This window comes from Sporobolomyces koalae (genome assembly GCF_050403365.1).
Source record: "Sporobolomyces koalae JCM15063 DNA, S_koalae_JCM15063T_v1_ctg24, whole genome shotgun sequence".
In the NCBI taxonomy this organism is placed as follows: Eukaryota; Fungi; Basidiomycota; class Microbotryomycetes; order Sporidiobolales; family Sporidiobolaceae; genus Sporobolomyces; species Sporobolomyces koalae.
The window spans coordinates 142,805-166,115 of record NW_027481747.1 but is presented as its reverse complement, the minus strand read 5'-3'; the positions used below and the strand labels follow the sequence as shown (position 1 = coordinate 166,115).

Here is a 23,311-nt window from a genome sequence, read left to right as displayed (position 1 = left end):
TCTCTGGACTTGCTGCCTCGTCTCGCTCGTTTTTTTGTGCCAAGATCCAGCCCAACGAAACCCGCAGACGAGAGTCTGTTCTCTCACATCTCTCCCATGCTTGATTGGAAGACACGAAAAGAACGAAATGGAAACAAACCCTTTGTATTTCCAAAGTCAAAGGTTCATTCTTCCGAGATTGCCATATCAAGTTTCTGACCGTACCCTCTACCTCCGATCCCTCCCATCAAATTCCCATACCCAGACCCTCCTCCTCCTCCTGATCTGTAACTAGTCCTCGTAGGTGACGAGTACACTTGATCATCGAGTTCGTGGTCGTCTACGTCTCGTTGAGGAGTGATCGATACGCCTGCACTGACATCGTACCCTCGACTACTACTACCTTCGTCGTCGACATCGTTGCCTCCTCCGAACGAGATGGCGGTCGAAGCGTTGAGATCGTCTTCGTGGTACCTGAACGAAGGATGTTCAGTAAACGGTTTCTTCGTCGGTGTTGTTGTTACTGCAGGAGGAGGGTTGCGTGCTGGAGATCCTTTTGGAGGTGCTGGAATGTATTTGCTTCGAGAGGTAGTTGCAGGAGCAGTGGGTGGAGGAGATACAGCAGCGGTGCGTCGTGGGGGAGGAGGAGGGATGATACTCGAAGGAGAAGCAGGAGAGGGTTGAGAAGACAGTCGGTTCGAAGGAGGTAAGGTTGAGCCTCGGGGCGGTGGAGGAGACACGAACGACGAAGGAGAGGTCGAAGATCGAGGTGGTGATCGATACTGTTGCGAAGACGCAGGAGGTGGAGGAGGAGGAGCCTGCTGATGGAGATGTCCTGACGAAGGAGGTCGAGCCGCTGCGGTCGACGGAAGAGCTTGAGCTGGCTGATCGACAGCCGAACTCACTCTAGGTCGGTCCTGAGGTTTCGGAATTCGGTGCAACAAGCCTGTTTTCCAATTCGAATAGTCAGAAGGTGTCAGTTTGGTGAGGTCATCAACTACATCGCCGTCTCGTGAAGAGCTAGACTTGCCATATCCTACGCCTGCACCCAAAAGTCCTTCACCGCCCCAAGTGCGATTAGGCACGAGGATCGCTTCACGGGTAACATCGTAGTCGGAATTGTACACAAACAGGCGCAACGGTTTGTCCGTGTGGGATTCGACGACATCGTAGAAATCTCCTTCACCCCTCAACACTCCTCCCGAGTAGCCGATGATCCAATCTCCAAAGGGGACGAGTCCTGCCGATTGAGCAGGACTCCCTTCGAGTACTTCGAGTACGTGCCAGACTTGTTCGAGGGCGTGTTGAGGGTTGCATAACCGAAGCGAGAGTCCGAGGAGGGATGGTTCTCCATCGACTTGAGCGACCTGACCTTGCGAAGACCATTCTCGAGAAGGAATCACGACGACGTCTGCGGTGTCTGTCCCCGAATTAGCGAGCTGAATTGACGAGCTGTGCGATGGGTGTTCGAGGGAGAACGGAGGGGACTCGCCTCGGATCTCTTTCCGTTTCGTGCTGTACACCATGAGCCGGACCTGTCTCCCTTCACTCGACTCGAGGACTTGAGTGAACGTATCAATCTCGTCTCGCTGTACAAAAAGAGCGACAAGGGGAGGTTCGTCAGAGTCGAGTCTGGGGGAGAGTGAGTCGGAGGCTCCGAGTAGATCTACGCACAAGTTGAGTTCCATTGACTCCGACGATAAAGTCGAAGAATGGATCGAGTCCAGCGTTGGCAGCGGGAGAGTTCTCGGCGACTCGCAGGACGTGGAACGCGAGCGTGTCTTGAGGCAAGGACGGGTCGTGCGAGGACAGTCCCGCAGTCGATTCAGCTTGACCCATTTCGAAGCGAGGAGCTGACGCGTAAACTTCGATTTGACGGTGAAGCGGGGAGAGTGTGAGAGTGTAAATGAGCGGGCTGCGGCGCGCGCGGCCAAGTTGGATGACGGTCCCACGCGACGGACAGCTTCTTCTGGCGCTCGTCCTTCCGAATGGCAACACAGCAAATATCGCCTCGTGTGCTCCAAACCGGCAAGCGAAGCGAGCGGATCGAACCGTGTCGTCGAAGACGGGCGAGATCGCGAAAAAGGTAGTATTGACAACAACAGGGCACGTACAACGCTCGTCCGACAGCAACCAAGTCTGATCCACAGCGGGAGAGAATCCCAAGAAAGGAAAGAAAGAGAAAGAGAGAAAACGTTCAAGCTTCAAGCGCAAGGATCTTTTCCTCACTGGCCTGGAGCAGTTGTTCAACCTGATCTGTGCTGGCATCGATGTCCACGGTCGTTCGCTTGACGAGCCTTCGCTCCCGTTGCTTGCGCGCGAGCTGGTGGCAATGACTGGTAAGGATTTGTTCCCGGTCAAGGCGAATCGCTGCATGCTGAACTTTGCGAATCGTGCCTGCACCGTCAACAGTCGGGTCAGCGTGAACTCTTTTGTATTCGACGGGATTCACAAAGGGACTAGAGATCGTTACCTGAAACGTGGGTTACCCGTACAATCACGGGCTTGCCTCCAATCTTTCTCAACAAGGTCAAGCTCGCCCACAATGTCTGGTAGTGCTCTCGGCTGACCCGGATAATCATCGTCATCGTACTCGGACTCAGATACTTGACTACAAGTCGGATCGAAACTAGTGTCAGCGAGTTGTAGTACGACAGGCAGGCCGCGGAGAGGAAAGGGCCGACTTGCTCGAAAAGGTACCACCAACTTCTCCCGCACCCACATCTCCAAAATTGACGCTCAAGCTGTCCCTCAGGAGGTGGATCATGGCCGATTCGGTGATTGCAGGCAGAGGATTCGGAGGATCGACATCGTTCAACTTGATCTTGGCGTCGCTCTGTTCGGTCGCGGTTGCGAGTCGAGGCAGGTGGTCGAGCGCCCCACTGTCGGGGAAGATCAGAGTGCACAAGATGTAGCGGTGCTTGAATCGGACCATCGCGCCGAAACGACAGTCGGAGGTTGATCAAAAGCGTTTCACCCTCGACGGCTCGTGTTTGCGTGTCCGCTTGCTCCTGTTAGAGCTGGGTGTGTGCTTGCAAGTGTTCTGATTGATCGGCAAGATTGTTGAGCGAATGACGCAGTGTTGCGAAAGCGAGTTCTTTCGTCCAGGTCTTTAGTCTTCCGAATTCTTCGTGCGTCAGTCAAACCTCGCTGCAGACTCTCCGACGAGCGCCAAATCTGTGCTTCTAACGTCGGAAGACTTGAACAATGCTGCTTGGATGTCCAGCGACTCGGGAACGAGACAGCGGGACCCGAAACAGGTATCCTAGCTGCCACTGAGACTTGTAGTTCGTCGGAGCAGTCTTGTAGAGATGTTGGACATCGCTGCATGGTCCTGCACTTTGCCCTTGGGGGAGATTCGGAATGTTCCTCCGATAGTTGATCCCTTCCCAGCATCTTACTTTTTCGTTGCGCTCGCTTGTCCTCGATACCGGAATCTAGTTTGAAACAGCCCTACCGGAGCGTTAAGCTTCCCTCCAGCGGGACAAGCTTGGAAGACTTGTCCAAAAAAGACGAGCTCTCTGAACAGCCTTAACCGTTTGTGGCTCGCATGAAATTGGCAACCTTTCATCGAACAATTTTCAGGTTACTGTTCCAGGTTAGTAATGACAAGACAAAGCGCCGAACTCGGATACCAACCAAAACGCATTGTTGCGATAAGGGATGTTGTTGGGAAAATGTAAAATCGATCACCCGCGCAGCGTGGGCGATTTCTGCGGGAAGAGACTGTTAGTTTTTGGAGCGTATTGTAAGTCATGTGCTTTCTACGTTGCAGCTTGTTCCTGTCGAGGAATGACTCGAGGTTGCAAAGCGTCCAAGCGCTTCTCGAATTCGCAAACCAGAGCAGCTAGCTGTCATTGGCATCAGTATGATAGACATTCACTTCACAATTTCGCTAGAGAAGCAAATTTAGTATTTACACCTCATGCAACCACGCAAAGAAAAAAAAGGCAACATTGCTATGACCGCGAACTTTTTTTTTTTTTTTTGATCCAAGGAATGGTCCAGCAGTACGTTCACGAGAAAGGAGGATTATCATCGATTGTGATACCTTTTCGCTATTCACTCAAGCGTGCGTCTTGACTCCCTCGGTAGGCGTCCGGGACTGGTAGGTGAGTTAAAGGGGCAACACGGCGACAGGGCTCGAGCCGCTGCGAGTCTGGTCTGGTCAGCCGCCACCTCGTGATTCCTCTGAAGGCTATGTTGCATTTGTTCTGCGAGAACCCAGGTTTGATACTCTGGCGAGTACCCGAGTGCCAACGCCTTTTTCCTTTCTTTTCTGATTGTGCGCCCTTTCTCTCACTCTCAGCTTTTCTCACTCAAGAAGCCATACATCGAAATTCTATTGGGCAAGTTGTCAAGGAGGAGTGCAAGCGCTACACGAGTAACCGGGTGGGATCCTCGATGATTTCCTTCCAGGTCTCGACCAATCTCGCGAGTTCGACCCCTTCAACGACTCGATGATCTGCCGAGAACGTGACATCCTAGACACGAATCGAATTTCGACACCCGTTCGATCAGCTCTTAGGACATGATCCTAGGAGAAAAGAAAAAGGTGTGAGGAACGAACCATGACGAGTCTCGGTTCAATCTTCCAGTTGTCGAGAATCACATCTTGAAGTTCAAGTTCTCCTCTTGCAACTCGTTTCGCTCTCTCTTCTTCTGTCCCTTTCGCGAACCTAGGTTCGACTCGAACTCTTCCCATGGCTCCGATTGCGAGTTGACCCGTAGGAGGAATGACTGGATGAGTAGTCCTCCCTCCAATCGCTCCAATGTTGCTCAACGTGATTGAACCCGATCCTTGGTACTGACTCGGAAATTTCGGCAGAGTCGAAGTTGGGGTCAAGAACGATTGCAAGTGCGTCAAGTTGGAAGCGATCGAGAAGATCGACTGACTGTCGACCGAACGCAAGACGGGAGTGAAGAGACCTCCTGCAGGGTTCGGAGACGAAACCGCGACCGAGATATTGTGAGACGGTCTTCGAACGAGCAAGGGTTCAGCTCCGGAAGACGTCGAGAGTGTGCAGGTGAAGAGTGGGTTCGAATCAATCGCAGTTGACAGAGCTTTGAGCAGTAAGGGTAAGAGGGTGATTCGGTCGAGTCGGGCAGCTGGATCGATTGTTTCGGTTTGAGCTTGCCATTGACGGGTACGTTCGAGTGCAAGTTCGTCTTTCGCAGTGAGAGTCTTGCGATATTGGAGAGGAATGTTCGAGTTGAGCGAGATGCGAAGCCGTTCGAGCAGTGTGACATCGATCGTGTCCGAGTACGCAAAGTGAGGGATTTGGAGGGAAGCCGACATGGCTCGGAACATGGCCCTTCGAGCTGTCGAAAGTGGAATCTCGTCAGGTGTCGAGGAAGACGACGCTAGCAATGAGGGCGAGGTAGTGGAAGGCTGGGTAATCGTCGAGGTCGACGGCTTGGGGGTATCGATCGGTGGCCGCTCGAACGGCACGAACGGTGGACTTTCGGCCGTCTTTTTCGAAAAGTCGAGCACGTCTCCTTTCGTGACCCGACCGTCGCGTCCCGTCGGGGTGACTTTTGTGAGATCGACTTTGAGCTCGCGAGCGAATCGGCGAGTTGCTGGAGTCGCAAGAACTGAAGCGGAACCAAGCTGGGGATCTGGGCGAACAGGATGAGGTACTTGTGCCACCTCCTCTGTTTGTGACGAAAGAGATTCGACTTGTCCCGGCTCGGGAGGTGAAGAGGACACGACCTCGATTTCGCATAGCGTTGCCCCGACTTTGAGCATGTCACCGACTTCTCCCGCAAGGCTCTTGATCGTGCCCGAGAACGGCGAGGTAATCTCGACCGAAGCTTTATCGGATCTGAGCGTTGGACAGACAGGTTAGTAAGCTCAGGACGATGGCAAGTTTTTCGATTGTCTCGAGCTCACGTCACTTCGACAATCGGGTCAAACTCTTCGATACTGTCTCCTGGCTTGACCAACCTAGGTAGTCCCTTGCTTGTCAGTCTGGGAAAAGATCAACGGGTGGCGGTCAGGTGGTAGAAGCTTACCATTTGACGACTTGACACTCTGTGATTCCCTCTCCAATATCCGCCAGCTTGAACTGCTTGGTCTCGGCAGTTCCACTCGGTGAGCTTGGAGAATGCTGTCTTTCGGTTGGGGTTGCACTTGATGAGCTCGCCGAAGCGGAGGTCTCTTCGGATGCTTCCAGTTCGACCTGACACAGGGTGGCACCGACTTTCAACATGTCGCCAACATTACCAGCGATCGATCTGATTGTTCCAGAATATGGAGAGGTGATCTCGACAGAAGCTTTGTCCGATCTGATTTTGCAGTAGGCCCAAGAACAGTCTTGTTCAACGTCTGATAGTACCGGGAGACGGGAAGAAGTGCGACGACTTACTGCACCTCGGCGACCGGATCAAACTCGCTGATCACATCTCCTGGTTTGACCAGCCTGCACAACGAGGACAAAACAGGATTCAATGCTCTGTGTGAACGAAACACAGGCCGCGGTCACCAGAACTCGAATCTTTCTCATCCTCCCAAGCGGCGTGCTCCAGCGTACGATCGCAAGTACGCATCGCTCCATTCCGAGGAAACTCCATGTCGAAACAAGAGACGAGACTTACCATTTCACGATTTCGCATTCGGTGATGCCCTCGCCAATATCTGCAAGTTTGAACTCTTTGATCTGCCCGAGCCGTGTCGATGTACTCGAAAGCGATCTGATTGTCGATTTTGACAGTCGGAGTAGGGTTCGAGGAGGTGGTTCCAGCGCGAGGCGGACGGAGCGGGGACGCGAGGTAGTGACCCGGCATGCGGCCGAACGCGAGACGGTTCTAATCGAAGCACGCAGCATGTCTGTTGAGCTGGAGCTTGTGGACAAACGGCAGAGAGCAGAACGAAAGGAATGTCGCGACGAAGGAGGATGGCGACGCTCAAGACGAAAGTGGGGCACCTCCAGAAACGGCTAACCGCATGCGTCCGAACAGGCAAGCCGAAGAATCCTCTCTTCGCCGTCAATCCTACGCTCTGTACCTGTGCAGCTTTCTGTTGTCATCTGACGCTCTCGATTTCGAGATCAAACACGTCTAGTCCAATAGGCGATCTTTTCGAACCAGCTAAACCCAATCATCGAAGCTCGGAACGAATGAAGCGGTAAGCATGGCAGATTGTACTGCCCACGATCAAGCAAGTAGAATTTCTCGACGCTGGACTGCCACAGAAGCGCCCATTCTGGAGAGATAGGGAGCTCAAAGGCGAGAGCTCGGAGAGAATCGAATTCGTTTGTCGAACCCTCGCGTCCTTGATTACGCAGAGCGTTCGGAGTCGGAGTGGGTCAAGATGCATACGAACTTGCCATGATTTGTTTCGTACCCTCCGGAAGTAAGCTTGATCGGTGTTTGATGAAGTCTGCGGGACGAACATGGCATTGTCCGGCAAAGGCGCTTGAGACAGAGCGTTCAGCATCGCGTCGAGGGTGTCATTCTGTTCTGGATGAGCCCGACACCTCCGTGACAATTGATCGATTCGCGTTTCGCGGCCAATGAGGTAGACGATAAAGTGTGGAATGCTCTGATCGAGCGCCTTGAGGATCAAGCGGATGCATCGCTAAACAGACGTGGACAGACAATCTCGACCCTGTGCAGCCGGTCGCGAGTGCATGAAGCCCGAGAGTAGCAGTGGGCGTGAGTCGAGCGAAGAGTGAGTAGCGTAGATCGGCTATAGTTCATTTGCCGCAAATGCCGTAGCTGTACGTTCTGTACCAGATGGGCGCTTTGAGTTGGCCTTGGAGCGACAGTGTCGAGACCGATAGCCGAGAGTGATCGGAGCGGAAACGAGATCCGACCCGATATGCGTTCATCTCTTTCGTCCTCCACTCCAAGCGTTCCCGCACACACAGCAATGTCGTTCGCCCCTACACTCCGAAGGTTCGCTCTTCAATCCGGGATCAAAGCCGTACCTGCAAATGCGACTTCCGAGATCGCAAAGGAATTGTTGCCGCCTCTGCCGTTGTATCGCCGACTGTTGAGGGTTCACCGCAAAGTGCTTCCGACTGAATTGAGAGTCATGGGTGATGACTATGTCAAGGTGAGAGAAACACGATCCCAAATGCTCTACAAGAGGTTTGGCACCACACACGCACACCGCCACCTCCAGGTAGTAACTGACTATGGTTTCTTTCCTGGATGAGTACAGGCTGAATTTCGAAGGACGAAATCTACCGACAACCCTCTGCACATTGTCGGGTTCTTGTCGGAGTGGAAAAAGTATCTCGATTTCCACGAATCTCAACTCGAACCTAGTCAACAATCTCCCGTATCGTCCCTCCCTGGTCAATCTCTAGATCCTTCCATTCTTGAAAGTGTATGTTCCCTTTTCGAAATCGCGAACGGCTAAGGAGGACGAAGAGATAAATGGCAGGAACAGTCTTGAGCTGATCTTTTGTTCTTCGGGTTTTTTCTTCGTGACACATTACCAGTTGTCTGCCGATCAAATAGGACAATTGTACGAATTGTTTCAAGCGACGAAAGAAGTGTTCATGACGGAAGAAGAGAAGCAACAGTTGCTCGAGGAACAAGGGAAAACTGAACCTGGGATCCCGACTGGACAAGTCGTACCGGATTTGGGTAAAGGTCGCGGTCAACAAGGACCTCCATGATCTGAAGAATATACGCGCAATGTCTACGATCATATTCTTCGAGCAGTTTCAAGAAAAAAACTCCTTTTTACAACATTTCTCGAGTTGATTCTTTCTAAGGGAAAAGAGTGCTTGTTTTCTGTTTCTTGCTCATGTTATCGCCTGTTTCCTCCTTCTCCACCATAGATCCAACTTCCTAATCCATACCTGACGAAAAAGGCTCCTACGCTCCCAAGCACTTGAACCGCGATCATCAATCGACACAATTGATCTTCCCTCGTCCGTCTCGCTCCTCGCCACAACAAGATCAAGTTCAGAATCGTCAAATTCGTACTCGCGATAATTTGTCGATCTTGGTTTCGTTCGAGTTTGACCAGTCGAAACTGTTCAGCGATGACGAGGATCGAAACTCCAATTCGTTCTCGAGTCGTACGTAAATTGGGAGGTTTGATTAAAGTCCAACTCGGGACGAGACTGTCGGATTTTGCATCGTACCGAGGTAACCGATGTCGAGGACATGGGACGAACCCAAACAGTTGTGGGCCCGAGTAGACAAAGTTGAAGATTTGAGGGACGAAGAAGAGGAGCAACGTTTTCGAGTAGTGGGACAGGATTGCCGTTACTGCGAACGACATGCCTGCAAAGTAACAGAACGTGTCTCCTATGAAGGCTCGAGCAGGGTACCTTTTCGAATCAATCAAGGGAACGCCCAGTCAGATAATAGAAGAAACCGTATAGAGAACAAAGGGTTTTACCAGTTGTGTTTGAGCAACCCGAAACACACTCCGACGAGGGGCAGCATGAAGTAGAAGCTGAACAAGTGTCGATCTTGCAACTCTTGCGAACCATTGTTCATCCCAAACGACCATGTGCCACTGTTGGCGATCGCATCGATGAATCGTGCAGGGACGTGTGCGATGACGCCGGGCGGCACAAACGACAGGAGGGATGAAGGTCGGAACGGGATGTACAGGAGATCGTTCAGGATCAGGGATAGGGCAATGATCAATGCTTGCGAGACCTGGTCAATCGAGAGAGCATGTGCACAACAGTCAGGTCTATCGGGCGGCTATCTGGCGAGCTTCAAATGTTCGAATGTGACACTTACCTCGACTCCATTTATTCCGGCGAGGATGTTGATGCTGTTGGTGCAGAATGTCGAAAGCATCGACATGTACAGGTAGTACATCCACCCTACACCGGTCAAGAGAGACAGTTTAGGGTAATGAGACGGGTACAGGAGGGGCGAGGGAGGGCAACGATACCAAGGTGCAGAACTCCGTTCGTCGAAGTGATGTCGAGGAGTCTTCGGAGCCCAAAGAGGTCTGGGATGATGACATCGGTGACACCTCGTCCCGCCGCATACGTTACCAAGAGCGGAACACTTGCAATCACTGCAACCCGAGAATGCGGGTTGAGCGGTTCAGTCTGGGTACGATTCTCGGGTCTCGAAAAGGACTCACATGGGATTGGGAGTTTGAACCTCCAGCGAATGTCGAACACGTCGTCGCAGAAGCCCAAGAAGGTTGCGATCAAGAGACTCAGGAGACTCGCGAGGTAGGTCGCGAACGAGTGGTGGGGGAAATTCAAGTCTCCTTCGAGCGAGAGGGTCGGATTTGAAGCGGAATTGTATGGGTACTGTGACGAGTTTGGCGAGCTCGACAGGAGGGACGCGAGGTACGGCAGCGGGGCGAACAAGGACAGGAGGAGGATGTACACTGAAGCCCCGATCACGCCGGTTGCTTCCGGTCTGGGAGCTCAGTTCGACTGTGTCAGTCAAGTACGTCTCCGGACTGTGGCAGGGAAGTTGAAGAAGAGGGACACACATCCAGCGCTTGCCTGGCAGATCATTGTCGTCGCTGTCGTCGTTGTCGGCGCGGACATCTTTGTCCCTATGAAACCCCGGTTTGAGCATGTCTCGCCCTCGGAGGCCTTTGCTGACGAGGTCATCGGCGAGGAACGGCACAAGTTTCGCCGTGAGGTGGTACGCGAGGAGTGAGATGACAATCGATACGACGACCGTCACTGTCGGTTCGCTCGGACTGTTTGCTCCTGTGGGCGCATGCGCAGTCGCGGTCCCCATCGCGAACCGTCTGTTACTGGTTCAGGGGTTGAGCCGAGCGAGCAAGTGGGGAGCGGTCGGGAGGGAGCGGCTGCGGCCGGGCTTGCCGGCTGCAGAACTTCTTGGGGGTTCATGCGTCGCGTTGCTTCTCCCTTCCCTGTGCCCGCCCTAGCTCTGCCCGACGCGAGCAAGCATTGTTGAAACACGAGCGGCCTATTGCGGCAAGCTCTCTCTCCTCGACGAACCGCGCAGGACCACAGTGTTGCACTTCAAAGGCACGTCACCGGGTTTAGACGCTGTGCAGACCACGCGCTCCTCCTTCTCCCACCTCGTCCGTCATGGCAGGGCACCAGCATGTGCAGCTGCACTCGGACGACGATGACGACCATGGACACGACCATCTGAACGGAGACGACCCGAGAGCCACTGGCGATGCCCCGAACGGAGTCGGCTCGAGCAAGCGGCTCTTGCTCCAAGTCTCGCTCTTTGCCAGTCTCGGCGTGTTTCTCTTTGTACGTTTTCATCCCTTAACCTCGTCACGGGAATTGCAGCTCATGTCGGTGATGCTAAAAAAATCGAAAAATCTAGGGCTATGACCAGTCTGTTTCCTCTTCTTGCGGCCTTTCGCGCCAATTTATACTGACTTTCAGCTCCGTGACGCAAGGGGTGTCATGTCTGGCATCATCACTGGTTCGTCGCGATCCTACCTCTGATTGCCTCGCAGCCAGGACTGAACCCGTTAATTCGAAAAACGCACAGGCCCGTACTTCAAAGCGTACTTCCATCAACCGACGCGCTTCGAGCTCGCAACGATGGTTGCCATCCTCGAGGTTGGCGCCTTCATCACTTCGATTCTCGCTGGAAGAGTTGGAGACATCTTCGGTCGCCGCGCAACGATCCTCATGGGCGCGACCTTGTTCACGATCGGTGGCTTGTTTCAAGCCTTCACAAACGGGTTCAGGATGATGGTTCTCGGACGCGTTTTGGCTGGGAATGGCGTCGGCTTCCTGAGGTAAGTCGATGTTCTAGGAATCTCTGCGACGAAAGGCACTGAGCATCTGTCCACTTCGTCTCGCAGTATGGCCGTTCCAGTGTACCGTACGTCTCTTTGTCGTAACTTGTCCGTTTCGACTTTGCTCAAGATGAACTTGGCGAATAGAATCGGAAATCTCTCCCGCCGAGCACCGCGGCCGACTCGCTTGCATCGGTTAGCTCCCCTGTGTTTACACGTTGGCCAATCAGACTGCTGACGATAAACCTCCTTGTTGTTCAGAGTTTACGCTCAATATAGGTAACGGTCTCTGACTCGAGAAAGACTTTTGCTCAAAAGACTGACACTGCTCATGGGCTACCTTCTCTACGTAGTCGGCTATTGTAGCTCCATCGTGAGTGCCGCTCGCTTTGACCACAAAGCACTCGAAACAGACACTGACAATTGGTTTCTTTCTTGGTGTCGGCAGTGGATCGATTACTTTGCTTCATACATCCCTTCAGACCTCTCGTGGCGGATCCCCCTCTTGATCCAGTCGATCATTGGTACGATCCTCGCGATCGGATCGTTCTTCATCCCTGAATCACCTCGATGGTTACTCGACATGGACCTCGATGACGAAGGCATGGGAGTCTTGGCCGACTTGCACGGAGATGGAGATCCTCAGGACGAACGCGCGAGGGAAGAGTTTCGAGAGATCAAGGAGAGCGTCATTACGGAACGACAGGCCGGAGACCGAAGTTACAAGAGTATGTGGAAGCGGTACCGCGGACGCGTCTTGCTCGCGGTTTCTGCGCAAGCTTTCGCTCAACTTGTGAGTCAATCAAACCCAGTCTCCCTTTCCCCGCTCCTCCGGTCAAGTGCTGATTGTTGGCGTGTGATTCAGAACGGAATCAACGTCATCTCGTACTATGCTCCTCTCGTGTTTGAATCAGCTGGTTGGATCGGAAGAGATGCAATCTTTATGACGGGGATCAACGGAATCAGTACGTTCCCTCTTTTGAGCCTGTACGAGGCGGAAAACCCCCATCTGACTCGAGCTTGGCGGGTTCGACAGTTTACGTGCTCAGTACGATCCCGACTTGGTACTTGGTCGATACGCTTGGTCGACGTGTCATCCTGCTCTCGGGTGCTACCGTAAGGATGCCCCCTCTCTTTCTCGCTGTCACTGCTTGCAGAAAACTCAAATCTCGAGTGTATCTTCCTCCCAGGCCATGGCGATCGCATTGACTATGGTCGGTTTCTTCCTGTACCTCGACCAATCGTACACTCCCGTTGCAGTCGTCACGAGCGTCATCATTTACAACGCCTCGTTTGGTTACTCTTGGGGGTAAGCAACGGTGCAAAAAGGATTCTGTTGAGGAACCGATCCTGTTTCTTACTGCTTGTACACTTCAAAGGCCGATCCCGTGGTTGTACCCACCCGAGATCCTACCGAACGCGTTCCGGGTCAAAGGAGTCAGTCTCAGTACCGCTTCGTGAGTCCCTTTTTGTCTTCTTTGTTCGGCTTGTTCCCTCGGGGAGTTCAAGGTCTGACTATCTATCTCCTCTTGGCTTTATCGCGCGTCAGAAATTGGGCTTTTGTAAGCGATTCTGTTTTTCCCTGCCTGTGTGACGGTGCAGTACTGATACTTTAATCGTTACCCTTTGACAGAACTTTATCGTTGGTTTCCATCTTCCGCACGAACTCTTGAGAAACAACTGACAGTTCTCGACCCCTCCTGAAAACAGGTGGGTGAAGCGACTCCGATCCTGCAAGAAGCGATCAGGTGGAGGTTGTACCCCATGCACGCCGGGTTCTGTGTCTTGAGTTTCATCCTCGTCTACTTTACGTATCCGGAAACGATGGGAGTTCCGCTCGAAGAAATGGGTAAGTCTCAAACATACTTCTCGGATCTCTCTGCGGACCCAAATCAAGGAACCTGACTTTTTCCCGCGCACGGTTTTTCCAAAAGACGATCTGTTTGGAGATCAACCTACTGCGCCGCTGTTGTCGGGCGGTGGATCGTTCAACGCTTCTACCGAGGGAGCACCGTTGAGGAGGTCGCACTCGTTCCCAGGGTTCCGACGAGGACAACCCCACGAACACTCGGATGCAACCGAACCTCCCACTCTCGTCTCGAGACCGAGACGACACGAACGTACGTTGTCAGGCTCGGCGAGCTTACCGGGCAAAGGAGGGAAAGGAGTTGAAGGGATGAGGGAGTGGTGGAGTCGACATGGTAGTCGCAATTCTTCAATGCGGAGTCAAGTCGGAAGTGGGGGTACGAGCAGACCGGGAACTCCAGGAGGACCGAGGAACTATCAAACGGTCAGACAAGATGACACGACCGATGGTGAGGTATGAACAGAAAGGCAAAAAAAAAAAAAACGCTTTGCGTTCGATGCTGTTCTCTTGATTGTCCTTCCTCGACTCCAAAGCTCGATATTCACATTACTCAAGAGATCCTGCAGAGGCTGGTTTACTCTGAATGCTCTCACTGTACAGGTGCTCCCTCCCATTTTCTTCTCGTCTGTTTAGTTTTCTTTTCTCTCTGTTTCGTTTTGATCTCGTGCTTTGCAGCATTCTGAACTTCATACCGTTGCATTCTCTGAGCAACACAAGCTAGAGCCAGCAGTGAAGTAGCAAAAAACGAAAAGTCGGGCAGCTGAAGTTCCCGCGGCCGGCCTTGTGAAATCGCGCGCACCGCTTACCGTTTCGCCCAACCTCTCCGGTAATCTCTTGTCGCTTCTACAAACCACGCATCTAAACAGCCGAAACCATGCTCGTGACACGCTCAATCGCCTCTCGTATGCTGTCGTCAACGACGTTCGCCCGACGCGTGACCCCCACTCTCTCGTACTCGTTCTCAACTTGTCGGATCCATCGGCAGCAGCAGCATCAACCGTCGTCGCAAGTTAAATCGATTGACAACTTGACCGTGTTTGGAGCTGGATTGATGGGAGCTGGAATTGCTCAGGTTGCAGCGATGAATGGGGTCAAAGTGGTCATGACGGATGTCAGTGACGGCGCTCTCGAGAATGGGTACGTTCCACCTCACTGCATCGCTCGAGTCGATGTCATCTCGCAAGGCATCGAAAGAGCGCGCGGGCTACTTGAGAGATTGGGACCATCTGTGTGAAGCCCCACCTGTCGTTGTCGGGTTCCGTGCAATAGAACCGCTTCTCGCTACGAGCGCCGTGACTGACCCGCGCTTCTCCTTCACAGTCGCGCCATCATCCTCAAATCGCTTACTCGGATCGCTCGCAAAAAGCACGCAGATAATGCTCCCGGACAACAAGCGTTCATCGATTCCGTTTTCAACAACTTGTCCACAACGACCTCGGCCCAACAGGCAGTCAGTCGCTCAGATTTGGTAATCGAAGCGATCGTCGAACACCTCGAAACGAAACAAGAATTGTTTCGGAGGTTGGACGAACTCGCTCCCGCGAAAACAACGTTTGCGAGCAACACTTCGAGTTTGAGTATCACCAAGATTGCTCAAGGAGTTTCAGACGATCGCAAAAAGAGGTTTGCAGGATTCCATGCGTTCAACCCAGTACCGCAAATGAAACTTGTCAGCCTTTTCTCTCCCTCTCTGTTTCCTTCGACATACTAATCGCGGGGCGCAATTCTCATAGGTCGAGTTGATCGCAACGGAACAGACTGATCCGAGCGTGATGCAATCACTGTTGGATCTGTGCAAACGGATGCAAAAATCGCCCGTTCAATGCAAAGACACTCCTGGGTTCGTTCCTTTCTTCGCCCGTCCTGGAACAAGGAGCAAGAATGTCGTCTGACTTCGAGGTTTGCGCGATTGTGGTTCTTGACAGGTTCATTGTCAATCGCTTGTTGGTGCCCTACATGTTGGAAGCGATCAGGATGTACGAACGAGGCGAAGCTTCAGCCGAAGACATTGACACGGCGATGAAACTTGGTGCTGGATTACCAATGGGACCTCTCGAGCTATCAGACGTTAGTTCACGTTCTCTCTCCAGATGATTCTGTTGCGAGGATCCGATTTTCTAACAACCTCGACTTGTATGGAAATTTTCCCTCGATGTGGAAACTTCTCTCTCTTTGCTTGTCACAGTTTGTTGGACTCGATACGTTGAACCACATTGCGACGGGATGGAGACAAGAACGAGTCGAACCTGGAGAAATCGATCGCAAGAGTGTCGAACCGGTACCCGTGCTCGAACGGTTGGTCAAAGAAGGCAAGACTGGAAGGAAGAGCGGTCAAGGGTTCTTCAAATGTGAGTCACCTTGATCCTTTATTGGGATTCTTCTTTACAGAGACGGGTGGTCGTCGAGGCGAGAATGACAATTCCGAGGCGGAACCGTGATGTGGTCGAAAAGGGGAAAAGCAGGAAAGGCACTCGACAGATACTGACGATTGCTCTACTCCTGTCTGCTACAGACTGAACGATTCCTCCACTACATAGCGAAAGACGGGTTACGTACACAAAGAAGAGATTGTTGTTTCTTCGTGCAATTTTTTTCGGCAGTTCAATTCTATTGCCAGCGTCCAAGTCAGAGATTACAGTACGTAGTATGTTTGGGTGCGAAAAGTAAAGTCGCGGACATGCATTCGAAGTGGATGCCGTGACTGCGCACGGCACGTCTCATCTCCCGCTCGCGCGACTCGTCAACTCTCGCACAACTCGACGAGCTTGCCTCTCTGTCAATCGTCGACGTCGCGTTTCGAGTGTTTCAGTTAGCAGCGCGTCGCCCGAGGGTTCTCCACATCATCATCTCTCAGGTCGCTTTCTTGCCGTTCCCTCGCCCTCTCCAGCTACTATCGCAAGCGGAATCAGGAAGCAGTAGAGCCGGTACAAGATGGGCAGAAGATTCGCTTCCGTACGAGGGATCGACGCGTTCGGCAAGGTGAGCGACCAAACACCCACGACGCGTGCTCTCGCTTCTTTTCCGTCGACTCTTTCCTCCATGAACGACACGTGACTGATTGTAATGATGCTCTAGACGATGGAGGATGTCAAGATCAAGACTGGCTTTGGAGGAATGCGTTCGTCGTCTTTTCCATTGCCTGTCCCAAACGGACCTTTTGACTGAACCCAGCTTTCGGAATGGATGGTTCCAGTGACGCTCGTATCACTCAGTCTGATCCTTGCCTTGACGCTGTACGAGTTTGTCGATTATCGACGAGTTCACATGGTGAGTCCCATGTTACCCTCATCAATTTCTCTCTCCCGAACTGCCGTGCTCACTATTGTTATCGTTCTCGATACTCTTAGGAACCATCGATCGTTGTGGATAGATCGCGAGGCGAGAAATTGGTCGTCAACCTCAACGTCACGTTTCCGAGAGTTCCATGTTATCGTATGTCAAATATCTCGTGCTTGCTCTACACCCCTGCCCGACAAAATATCGTTCGCTGACCGCTGGTATCTTTGACACCAAGTGTTGAGTGTCGACATTATGGATATCTCGGGAGAACACCAGAATGGTACATCTCGTCTTTGCTCTGTTCGAGAACGATTCTGATGCGTTTCCCATCTTCCGAGTAGATGTCAACCACGACCTGCTCAAGACGCGAATCAGTGAAAGCGGCAAACCGATTGTCGCAGCTTCGAAAGGAAAGGAACTCGCAGGTGATGCAGAACGGATCGCGCGTCAGAAACAAGAAGGATACTGTTGAGTTGCCCCTCACCTCTCTCCAATTTTTCAGGTACCATTGTCGACTGACTGTTGATGCTCTGACTCTGATCAGGTGGAACATGTTATGGAGGTACTCCTCCTACTGAAGGTCCGAACCCGGGTTGCTGCAACTCGTGCGACGATGTTCGAGAATCGTACGTACGTCGAGGATGGAGCTTTGTCAATCCCGACTCAATCGAACAGGTACGTCTCCCGTTCCATCTTGCTTGCCGTTCGAGATCGTGGAATTCTCCAAACGAAAAACTGACGGATGCCTTTCGAGTATGGGTCCAATTCTAGTGTGTATCTGAAGGATGGTCGAACAAGATCAAAGAACAGTCTACCGAAGGGTGCAACCTCGCGGGCAAAGTGCACGTCAACAAAGTGATTGGCAACTTTCACTTGTCGCCGGGACGGTCGTTCCAAGCGAACGCGATGCACGTGCACGACCTCGTACCGTATTTGCAGGGCGGCAACAAACACGACTTTGGGCACGAGATTCACGGGTTCTCGTTCGCGAGTGAAACCGAAGACGAGTTCTTCCGCAGTGGCAGCAGTCGAACGAACCGGGAACGCACGAAGAAGGACCTCGGAATTGTGAATCCTCTCGATGGCATGAAAGCTCACACGGAAGAATCAAACTAGTTGAGTCGTTCACCTACTTTCACTCGACAACATGTGCATTTGCCTCGACTGATTGCAAAGGGTTTTCTTTCTGTCTCGTCAATAGCATGTTTCAGTACTTTTTGAAAGTCGTCTCGACCCAGTTCGAGTTTCTCGATGGTCGAGAACTCAAGACTCACCAGTACTCGGTCACTCAGTACGAGCGAGATCGTATGCTGTTCCCTGCTTCTGCCTCCATCTGACTTCTTGCCGATACTGATAAAAGTGAATTCTAGTTTCAAACAAGAACCAGCAGAGCAAAGATGGACATGGACATCAAACGACTCACGGTTACGCTGGAGTTCCTGGGTCAGTGTCTCACTCTCTCTCTCTTTCCTCACCATGTACAAACGATCCCAAGAATAGTTGACGGGTCCTAACTTTTCTTGCATGTGCTTTGACACGATCCGATACAGGTTGTTCTTCAACTATGAAATCTCGCCACTCAAAGTGACCCATGTCGAGGAGCGTCAGAGTTTCGCTCACTTTTTGACTTCGACCTGCGCGATCGTTGGTGGAGTGTTGACAATCGCGGGATTGATCGATGGTTTCGTCGTACGTGAATCACTCTCTCCTGATATCGTATCTGGTCGTTGCGGTAGAAACTGATGATGCGATTGATCCGGTTCGGACCGAAAAAAAAACCTACAGTACGCTGGACGGAATCGATTAAAGACCGGGGGAACGGTCAAGACGGGTTTGGGATTTGCCAGTGCGAACGGCAAGATGTTGTAGCTCATCCAAGTCTTGGAAAGAGGGAAGAAATCCGAGATTCACGACTTGATCCGCAATATAACGCAATGCATGCTTACGATTAATGCCTGTTTGAAGGGGATCGAGAATCTCGCTGTGCCTAATATCAAGAGCTTGAACAGTCTCGAGGTTGCTCTGTAATTTTTGGCATCAGGAGCAAAGGGACATCGAACCGGGAAATGCGGCATTACAAGTGCCTCGCTCGCGGCTGTAATCTATTAGACCTCCACATTCCGCATCAACAGCTCTCGCCACCACATCGCAGATCGAGGTGAGTTCCGACTCGAAGACGCGCCTTCACTGCTCGCATGGGAATATCTGGAGACGGGCTAGATCAAGCACGAAAGAAGTGAGGAAAGCCGGGATCGAGGATTGATGATGAGTTTCATCATTGAACAAAGCGTCACCACTTCTCTCGTACCTACCTAGGAGGCTGACTGAACCCGCTCCCAGACATCTACAGTACTCTCGAGCATTCGCCTAGGACAAGGTAGCCGACCACCTGTGAGGAATGGCGACCCTCACTCGCACCACTTCGTCTTCGGCCTCTCGCGTCGCCACCGACCATCCTCCTCCTTCTCCACTTCCACCACCTCCACTTCATCATCCACGGCACTACTCGCACAGTACGAACGCTGTAGCCGGTCCTTCAGACATATCTCGGTCCCCAGCTCAAAGTCGACCTCCTCTTCCTCACGCCGCTCATGCCTCGGCTTCCAACGTGATCGACCTGACTGGCTCATCGCCCGATCCATCCCGTTCCCCTCATACAAGGTTTCCCCATTTGTCGTTCCCATCCACCTCGACTTCGTCATCGTCACATGCCATTGCAGGTCCTTCTCGACCGACAAACCCTCGTCGAGTGAGCTCTACCACTACGACAATCAACTTGTCTGACGAGGATTCGGATCTCGAAACGAATGTCGCTCCACGTATTCGATATCGACGAAATCATCCCAACCATAATTCTCGGACTTCTCGACCTACGATGGCAATCGACGAGGGTGATGACGATCTCGTGATCGTATCAGAGAGGGCGGCGATCAACCCTGTCCCATCCATGTATGCTTCTGGAGCAGGATCACATGCAGGTCCTTCTACCCGTACGCCAAAATCTATCCACGTGATTTCCAGGCGAGTGGGGGGTGATTTTCTGACTGTTTTCTTGGGTTTCTTTTCTGCGCCTAGTCCGAAGAAACCCTCCAAGAGCTGGTAGACCTCGAGCATCTCCACCTCCATTCATCGTCCCTCGAGACCGCTCGATCGCGATTGGAACTTTTGGCAACGCCCCAAGACCTCCTGCTGCCCCATTCTCAAGAACAACGGGATACGACGAATCGGACGAAGACGCGAGGTACGCGGCAGAATTGGCAGCGGAAGAAACGAGACGATTCGCCACCGGCGGAGGAGGCGCTGCTCAATCTAGACCTGGAGGAGGATGGGGTACTTTCGACAATGACGATCGATTCGTTCAAGGTCGTGGTCCACAACACCATCGACACCAAGATGATGATGATGCTGTGCTCAGAATGCAGGCGCAAGCGATGCGAGAAGCTACTCGAGGTCGAAGTTCGGCAGGGTTCGGAGGATACCTGTTCCATCGTGCAGGGGCAGGAAACGGTGGCGTAGGTGGTTCGACAGGAACGGGAGAAGGAGATGTTGGAGGAGATGCATTGAACCAATTACTCGCGATGGGAGCACGAGGTGCAGATGGGGAAGGATACTTGAACGCTTTGTTCCGGAACGGAATGGGAGGTGCAGTGTTTGGAGGAGTCCCGTTCCTTGGATTTCCGATCGGACTTCAAGGGCTGTATGGTGCTCCTACAGGAGGTCCAGCGGTCAATCCTGGAGGATGGGGAGGAGCGGCCAAGGTTCGAGCGGCGAACAAAAAGTACGGAGTCAGGATGTCACACCCGAACCCGACCCCGAAAGGGTTCTCGAGAGACATTATCGAACCTCTCGATCCAACTGCACTGTCACCTCCTTCAGCCAAGAAAGCTAGGACAACTCCGAAAGGCAAGGGCAAGGCAAAAGCGCAGGAGGACGTGTTGATTCAAGAACTCGAACCCGTTTGCGCGAGTTGCATCGACCCTCTCAAGCTTGGATCCGAAGACAAGGATGGCAAAATCTGGGGACTCACTTGCGGTCATGTCGTCTGTGGCAAGTGTCTCAGATTCGCCCGAGACCGATGCAGGGCCGTGTTGGAGAAAGAGAAAGGTGGTTGGATCATCAACGTCAACGATCGCGACACGGACTCTTCGACCGCCGATCCGACTGCGAAGGCATTGCCCAATACGAGCATGAATTCAAAACGCAAAGGCAAATCGAAATCGAACCAAGAGGATACGGAGGTCAACCCCGAATGGACCACTTGCCCGCTTGTCTGTTGTGAAGCACCTCGCAATGATCTGCTTGCGGAGAAAGGCTCGTCGAGACCATACGAGCTTTATGCCTGATCAAGATTTCTCCTGTTCCGTGTCGATCGCGCCGAGGTGTGAAATGTCAACTACCATTTCATCTCTCGTGTCAGCTCGTGCACCGCTCATGCCTCACATTGGCATCTTCCTTGACGTTTGATTCTTCTATGAAAATCTTTTGATTCACAGGGACTAGTTCTTACAACGGGCACAGGCGGCACAGAGGGAGAAGAAACTACGGCAACGAAGTGGAGTGGCAGGATCTGCCGGAAGCGATCAGAGAACCAGATCCGGGTAATGCGTTTGCTGACGCCTCGTGAGCTTGATCCTCGAAAGTGAGAGCCCGAAATTGTCCCCGTTATTAAGATCGAGGTCTCGAAGACTGACAAAGGGCTGATGAGGCGGTTCAAGAGGGGTGTGGAGCGCCTCGACGGAGCGAGCCCGCTGCTGCTTCTCTTCGGAAAGACCGGGCTGCGACAAGACGCTCGCAGAAGGCAATTCCTCGTCTCGGACTGTGGCAGTGTTGTGCTCGGTGGGAGATGTACGAGCCATAGGAGTATGCACCGAAGGTTGTTGCCCTCCGTGCTCGACCGGGGGGCGATCGTGACTCTCCGGAAGACCATTGTGCTGCTCTTGGGGCAGCTCGGGCGGAGCCGCAGAAGCGAGAGACATCGTGCGGCCCGAGCCTGACTGCCTTGACGGCTCTAAGCGTGTCCATCCAGTCACAATTTCCTCAGTTTGCTCACCCTGTCGCACAGCGCAAGAGAATCAGTTCTTCATTCGCGGTGAGTGTGGGCAGCAAGTCGATGCCCACATCGGGCCCGAGCTTCTTGAAGTGACCTTTGTCCCAGTATCGCCCAAACTCTCCAGACGGTCGAGCAGGCCGAGCGCCACAGTCATCCTCATGCGTTTGAAAGCTCCTGTTCATGCGGGTAGCAGTACCCAGGGTCATCAATCACATGTCCATAACAGCGGTCATTGTCGGGTCTGGGGAGATAAGCCTTACCAGTCCCGATCAGCCCAAGTCTTGTTACAACCAGGACACCGAGGTACAGGTACGGCGCGTTTGAGCTCCATATCATGTCGATTGGTATGCTTTGGATTCTGTACAACGGGCGGGAGCGCGAGTGTGAATAGTCGATCATTGCTGGATCCGAGCTACATAATGCGCACGCTCTTGCGATCTGACACATAGTCGCAAAGAGGGCAAACATATTGGAGGACTCTGCTTCGATCCTTTTCATGTACCTCTCGGACGTGTCGCTTACAATCCTGTGAATCGACAAGGAAGATCACCCTTGTGAACGTAAGTCGAGGTCCGCTTGACTCAAGCTGCACAATGCGCACAGTACGGCGAGGTGAAGTGTAGTCGCAATGCGGACACTTATGTAGCTTGGCGTTGCTCTGAGCGGATTGATGCACTTCTCGCCGGTGCCGCCGGAAATTCTGAGAATCGAAAGTGAGGATTAGCTTGTAAACTTACGATATAGCTGGAAGATACGAGTAAAAGTGCATTCTCTCGACCGCGATTGAGGTGGACTCACAGATTCCCGCATGAATCGCCGCGAGCAAGTTCTGCATACATAAGGGCCAGCTTCTGCGTTGTCGCGATCGGGATTCATCTCGTGTTGGAAGAACTTGAAGGCAAGCGCGGCAAAATGCAGACGCTTGCAGACGCTCCGTGTACTGAAGAATGACAGATCAAAAGGTGGTTTGAGGAGGGAGACAGAGTTTGCGGACGACGGACACGCCGTAAAGCGCTCGTCCGCCGGCGCCTGGTCAGCGGCGCACAAACCCTGAACTTCGAAACCCGGATCGTTCCGCGGCACTCGCGCTCGTGGCGGCATCAGTGTACTGCAATCTCACTGTAGAAGGTACACGAGGCGCGCACCTGTTTTGGCTATCCGAATGCATCGGCGTTATTTGGGTGACGTACCCTTTTTCAGTTTGCGGTTCGAGAAGAAAGAAACAAATGCAAAACGCAGTACACGTTCGTGAACTAAAGATAGACTCGCAGCATCGTGGGGCAGCGAAGAAAATTCGAAATGTCAAGGCGCGGAAAAAGCGAGAAGCAATTCTGTCCAACGAGATTCGGGGCTGTCGAAGTCAGACTTCTCTTGAAAAAGAGAACAGACCTTGCGCTGGACGGGGAGAGAGAAAAAGCCAACGATCACAACACAAACAGCATGATCTCGCTGG

General features: G+C 52.6%; 10 protein-coding genes across 10 annotated transcripts; 5 read left to right on the top strand and 5 right to left on the bottom strand.

Moving 5' to 3' along the window:
• Positions 1–164: 164 nt before the first annotated feature.
• On the bottom strand, positions 165–1,818 carry GRH1 (Grh1p; the record flags this gene model as incomplete). Its single annotated transcript, XM_076679588.1, has 3 exons — positions 165–925; positions 1,010–1,568; positions 1,654–1,818. The coding sequence occupies 3 exons, from the start codon at positions 1,816–1,818 to the stop codon at positions 165–167; spliced, it is 1,485 nt and encodes a 494-aa protein (XP_076533310.1).
• Positions 1,819–2,176: 358 nt separating this feature from the next.
• On the bottom strand, positions 2,177–2,914 carry POP5 (RNA-binding protein POP5; the record flags this gene model as incomplete). The annotated part of the gene is made up of 3 exons (XM_076679587.1): positions 2,177–2,376; positions 2,453–2,590; positions 2,668–2,914. The coding sequence occupies 3 exons, from the start codon at positions 2,912–2,914 to the stop codon at positions 2,177–2,179; spliced, it is 585 nt and encodes a 194-aa protein (XP_076533309.1).
• A 1,441-nt stretch (positions 2,915–4,355) lies between these two features.
• On the bottom strand, positions 4,356–6,806 carry JCM15063_005452 (uncharacterized protein; the record flags this gene model as incomplete). Its single annotated transcript, XM_076679586.1, has 6 exons — positions 4,356–4,463; positions 4,550–5,804; positions 5,873–5,926; positions 5,995–6,267; positions 6,348–6,401; positions 6,577–6,806. 6 exons carry the CDS (start codon positions 6,804–6,806, stop codon positions 4,356–4,358), a joined length of 1,974 nt encoding a protein of 657 aa, XP_076533308.1.
• Positions 6,807–7,852: 1,046 nt separating this feature from the next.
• Positions 7,853–8,609, top strand: SDH7 (Sdh7p; the record flags this gene model as incomplete). Its single annotated transcript, XM_076679585.1, has 3 exons — positions 7,853–8,038; positions 8,147–8,314; positions 8,430–8,609. The coding sequence occupies 3 exons, from the start codon at positions 7,853–7,855 to the stop codon at positions 8,607–8,609; spliced, it is 534 nt and encodes a 177-aa protein (XP_076533307.1).
• A 134-nt stretch (positions 8,610–8,743) lies between these two features.
• Positions 8,744–10,671, bottom strand: ALG7 (UDP-N-acetylglucosamine--dolichyl-phosphate N-acetylglucosaminephosphotransferase; the record flags this gene model as incomplete). The annotated part of the gene is made up of 6 exons (XM_076679584.1): positions 8,744–9,272; positions 9,344–9,609; positions 9,697–9,782; positions 9,854–9,982; positions 10,052–10,338; positions 10,415–10,671. 6 exons carry the CDS (start codon positions 10,669–10,671, stop codon positions 8,744–8,746), a joined length of 1,554 nt encoding a protein of 517 aa, XP_076533306.1.
• Positions 10,672–10,988: 317 nt separating this feature from the next.
• JCM15063_005449 (sugar porter family MFS transporter) lies at positions 10,989–13,988 on the top strand (the record flags this gene model as incomplete). The annotated part of the gene is made up of 17 exons (XM_076679583.1): positions 10,989–11,162; positions 11,239–11,249; positions 11,315–11,340; positions 11,410–11,662; positions 11,729–11,748; positions 11,810–11,857; positions 11,924–11,941; positions 12,016–12,035; positions 12,111–12,455; positions 12,528–12,627; positions 12,699–12,778; positions 12,853–12,971; positions 13,042–13,119; positions 13,212–13,224; positions 13,296–13,304; positions 13,373–13,511; positions 13,597–13,988. The coding sequence occupies 17 exons, from the start codon at positions 10,989–10,991 to the stop codon at positions 13,986–13,988; spliced, it is 1,845 nt and encodes a 614-aa protein (XP_076533305.1).
• A 445-nt stretch (positions 13,989–14,433) lies between these two features.
• JCM15063_005448 (3-hydroxyacyl-CoA dehydrogenase family protein) lies at positions 14,434–15,891 on the top strand (the record flags this gene model as incomplete). Its single annotated transcript, XM_076679582.1, has 5 exons — positions 14,434–14,666; positions 14,850–15,198; positions 15,263–15,369; positions 15,455–15,596; positions 15,715–15,891. The coding sequence occupies 5 exons, from the start codon at positions 14,434–14,436 to the stop codon at positions 15,889–15,891; spliced, it is 1,008 nt and encodes a 335-aa protein (XP_076533304.1).
• A 569-nt stretch (positions 15,892–16,460) lies between these two features.
• On the top strand, positions 16,461–18,677 carry ERV46 (retrograde cargo receptor ERV46; the record flags this gene model as incomplete). Its single annotated transcript, XM_076679581.1, has 12 exons — positions 16,461–16,508; positions 16,605–16,647; positions 16,723–16,796; positions 16,877–16,961; positions 17,044–17,088; positions 17,150–17,275; positions 17,353–17,483; positions 17,580–17,923; positions 18,010–18,113; positions 18,179–18,251; positions 18,359–18,497; positions 18,594–18,677. 12 exons carry the CDS (start codon positions 16,461–16,463, stop codon positions 18,675–18,677), a joined length of 1,296 nt encoding a protein of 431 aa, XP_076533303.1.
• A 529-nt stretch (positions 18,678–19,206) lies between these two features.
• Positions 19,207–21,151, top strand: JCM15063_005446 (uncharacterized protein; the record flags this gene model as incomplete). Its single annotated transcript, XM_076679580.1, has 2 exons — positions 19,207–19,798; positions 19,884–21,151. The coding sequence occupies 2 exons, from the start codon at positions 19,207–19,209 to the stop codon at positions 21,149–21,151; spliced, it is 1,860 nt and encodes a 619-aa protein (XP_076533302.1).
• Positions 21,152–21,388: 237 nt separating this feature from the next.
• Positions 21,389–21,784, bottom strand: JCM15063_005445 (uncharacterized protein; the record flags this gene model as incomplete). Its single annotated transcript, XM_076679579.1, has 1 exon — positions 21,389–21,784. One exon carries the CDS (start codon positions 21,782–21,784, stop codon positions 21,389–21,391), a length of 396 nt encoding a protein of 131 aa, XP_076533301.1.
• Between the last annotated feature and the right edge of the window lie 1,527 nt (positions 21,785–23,311).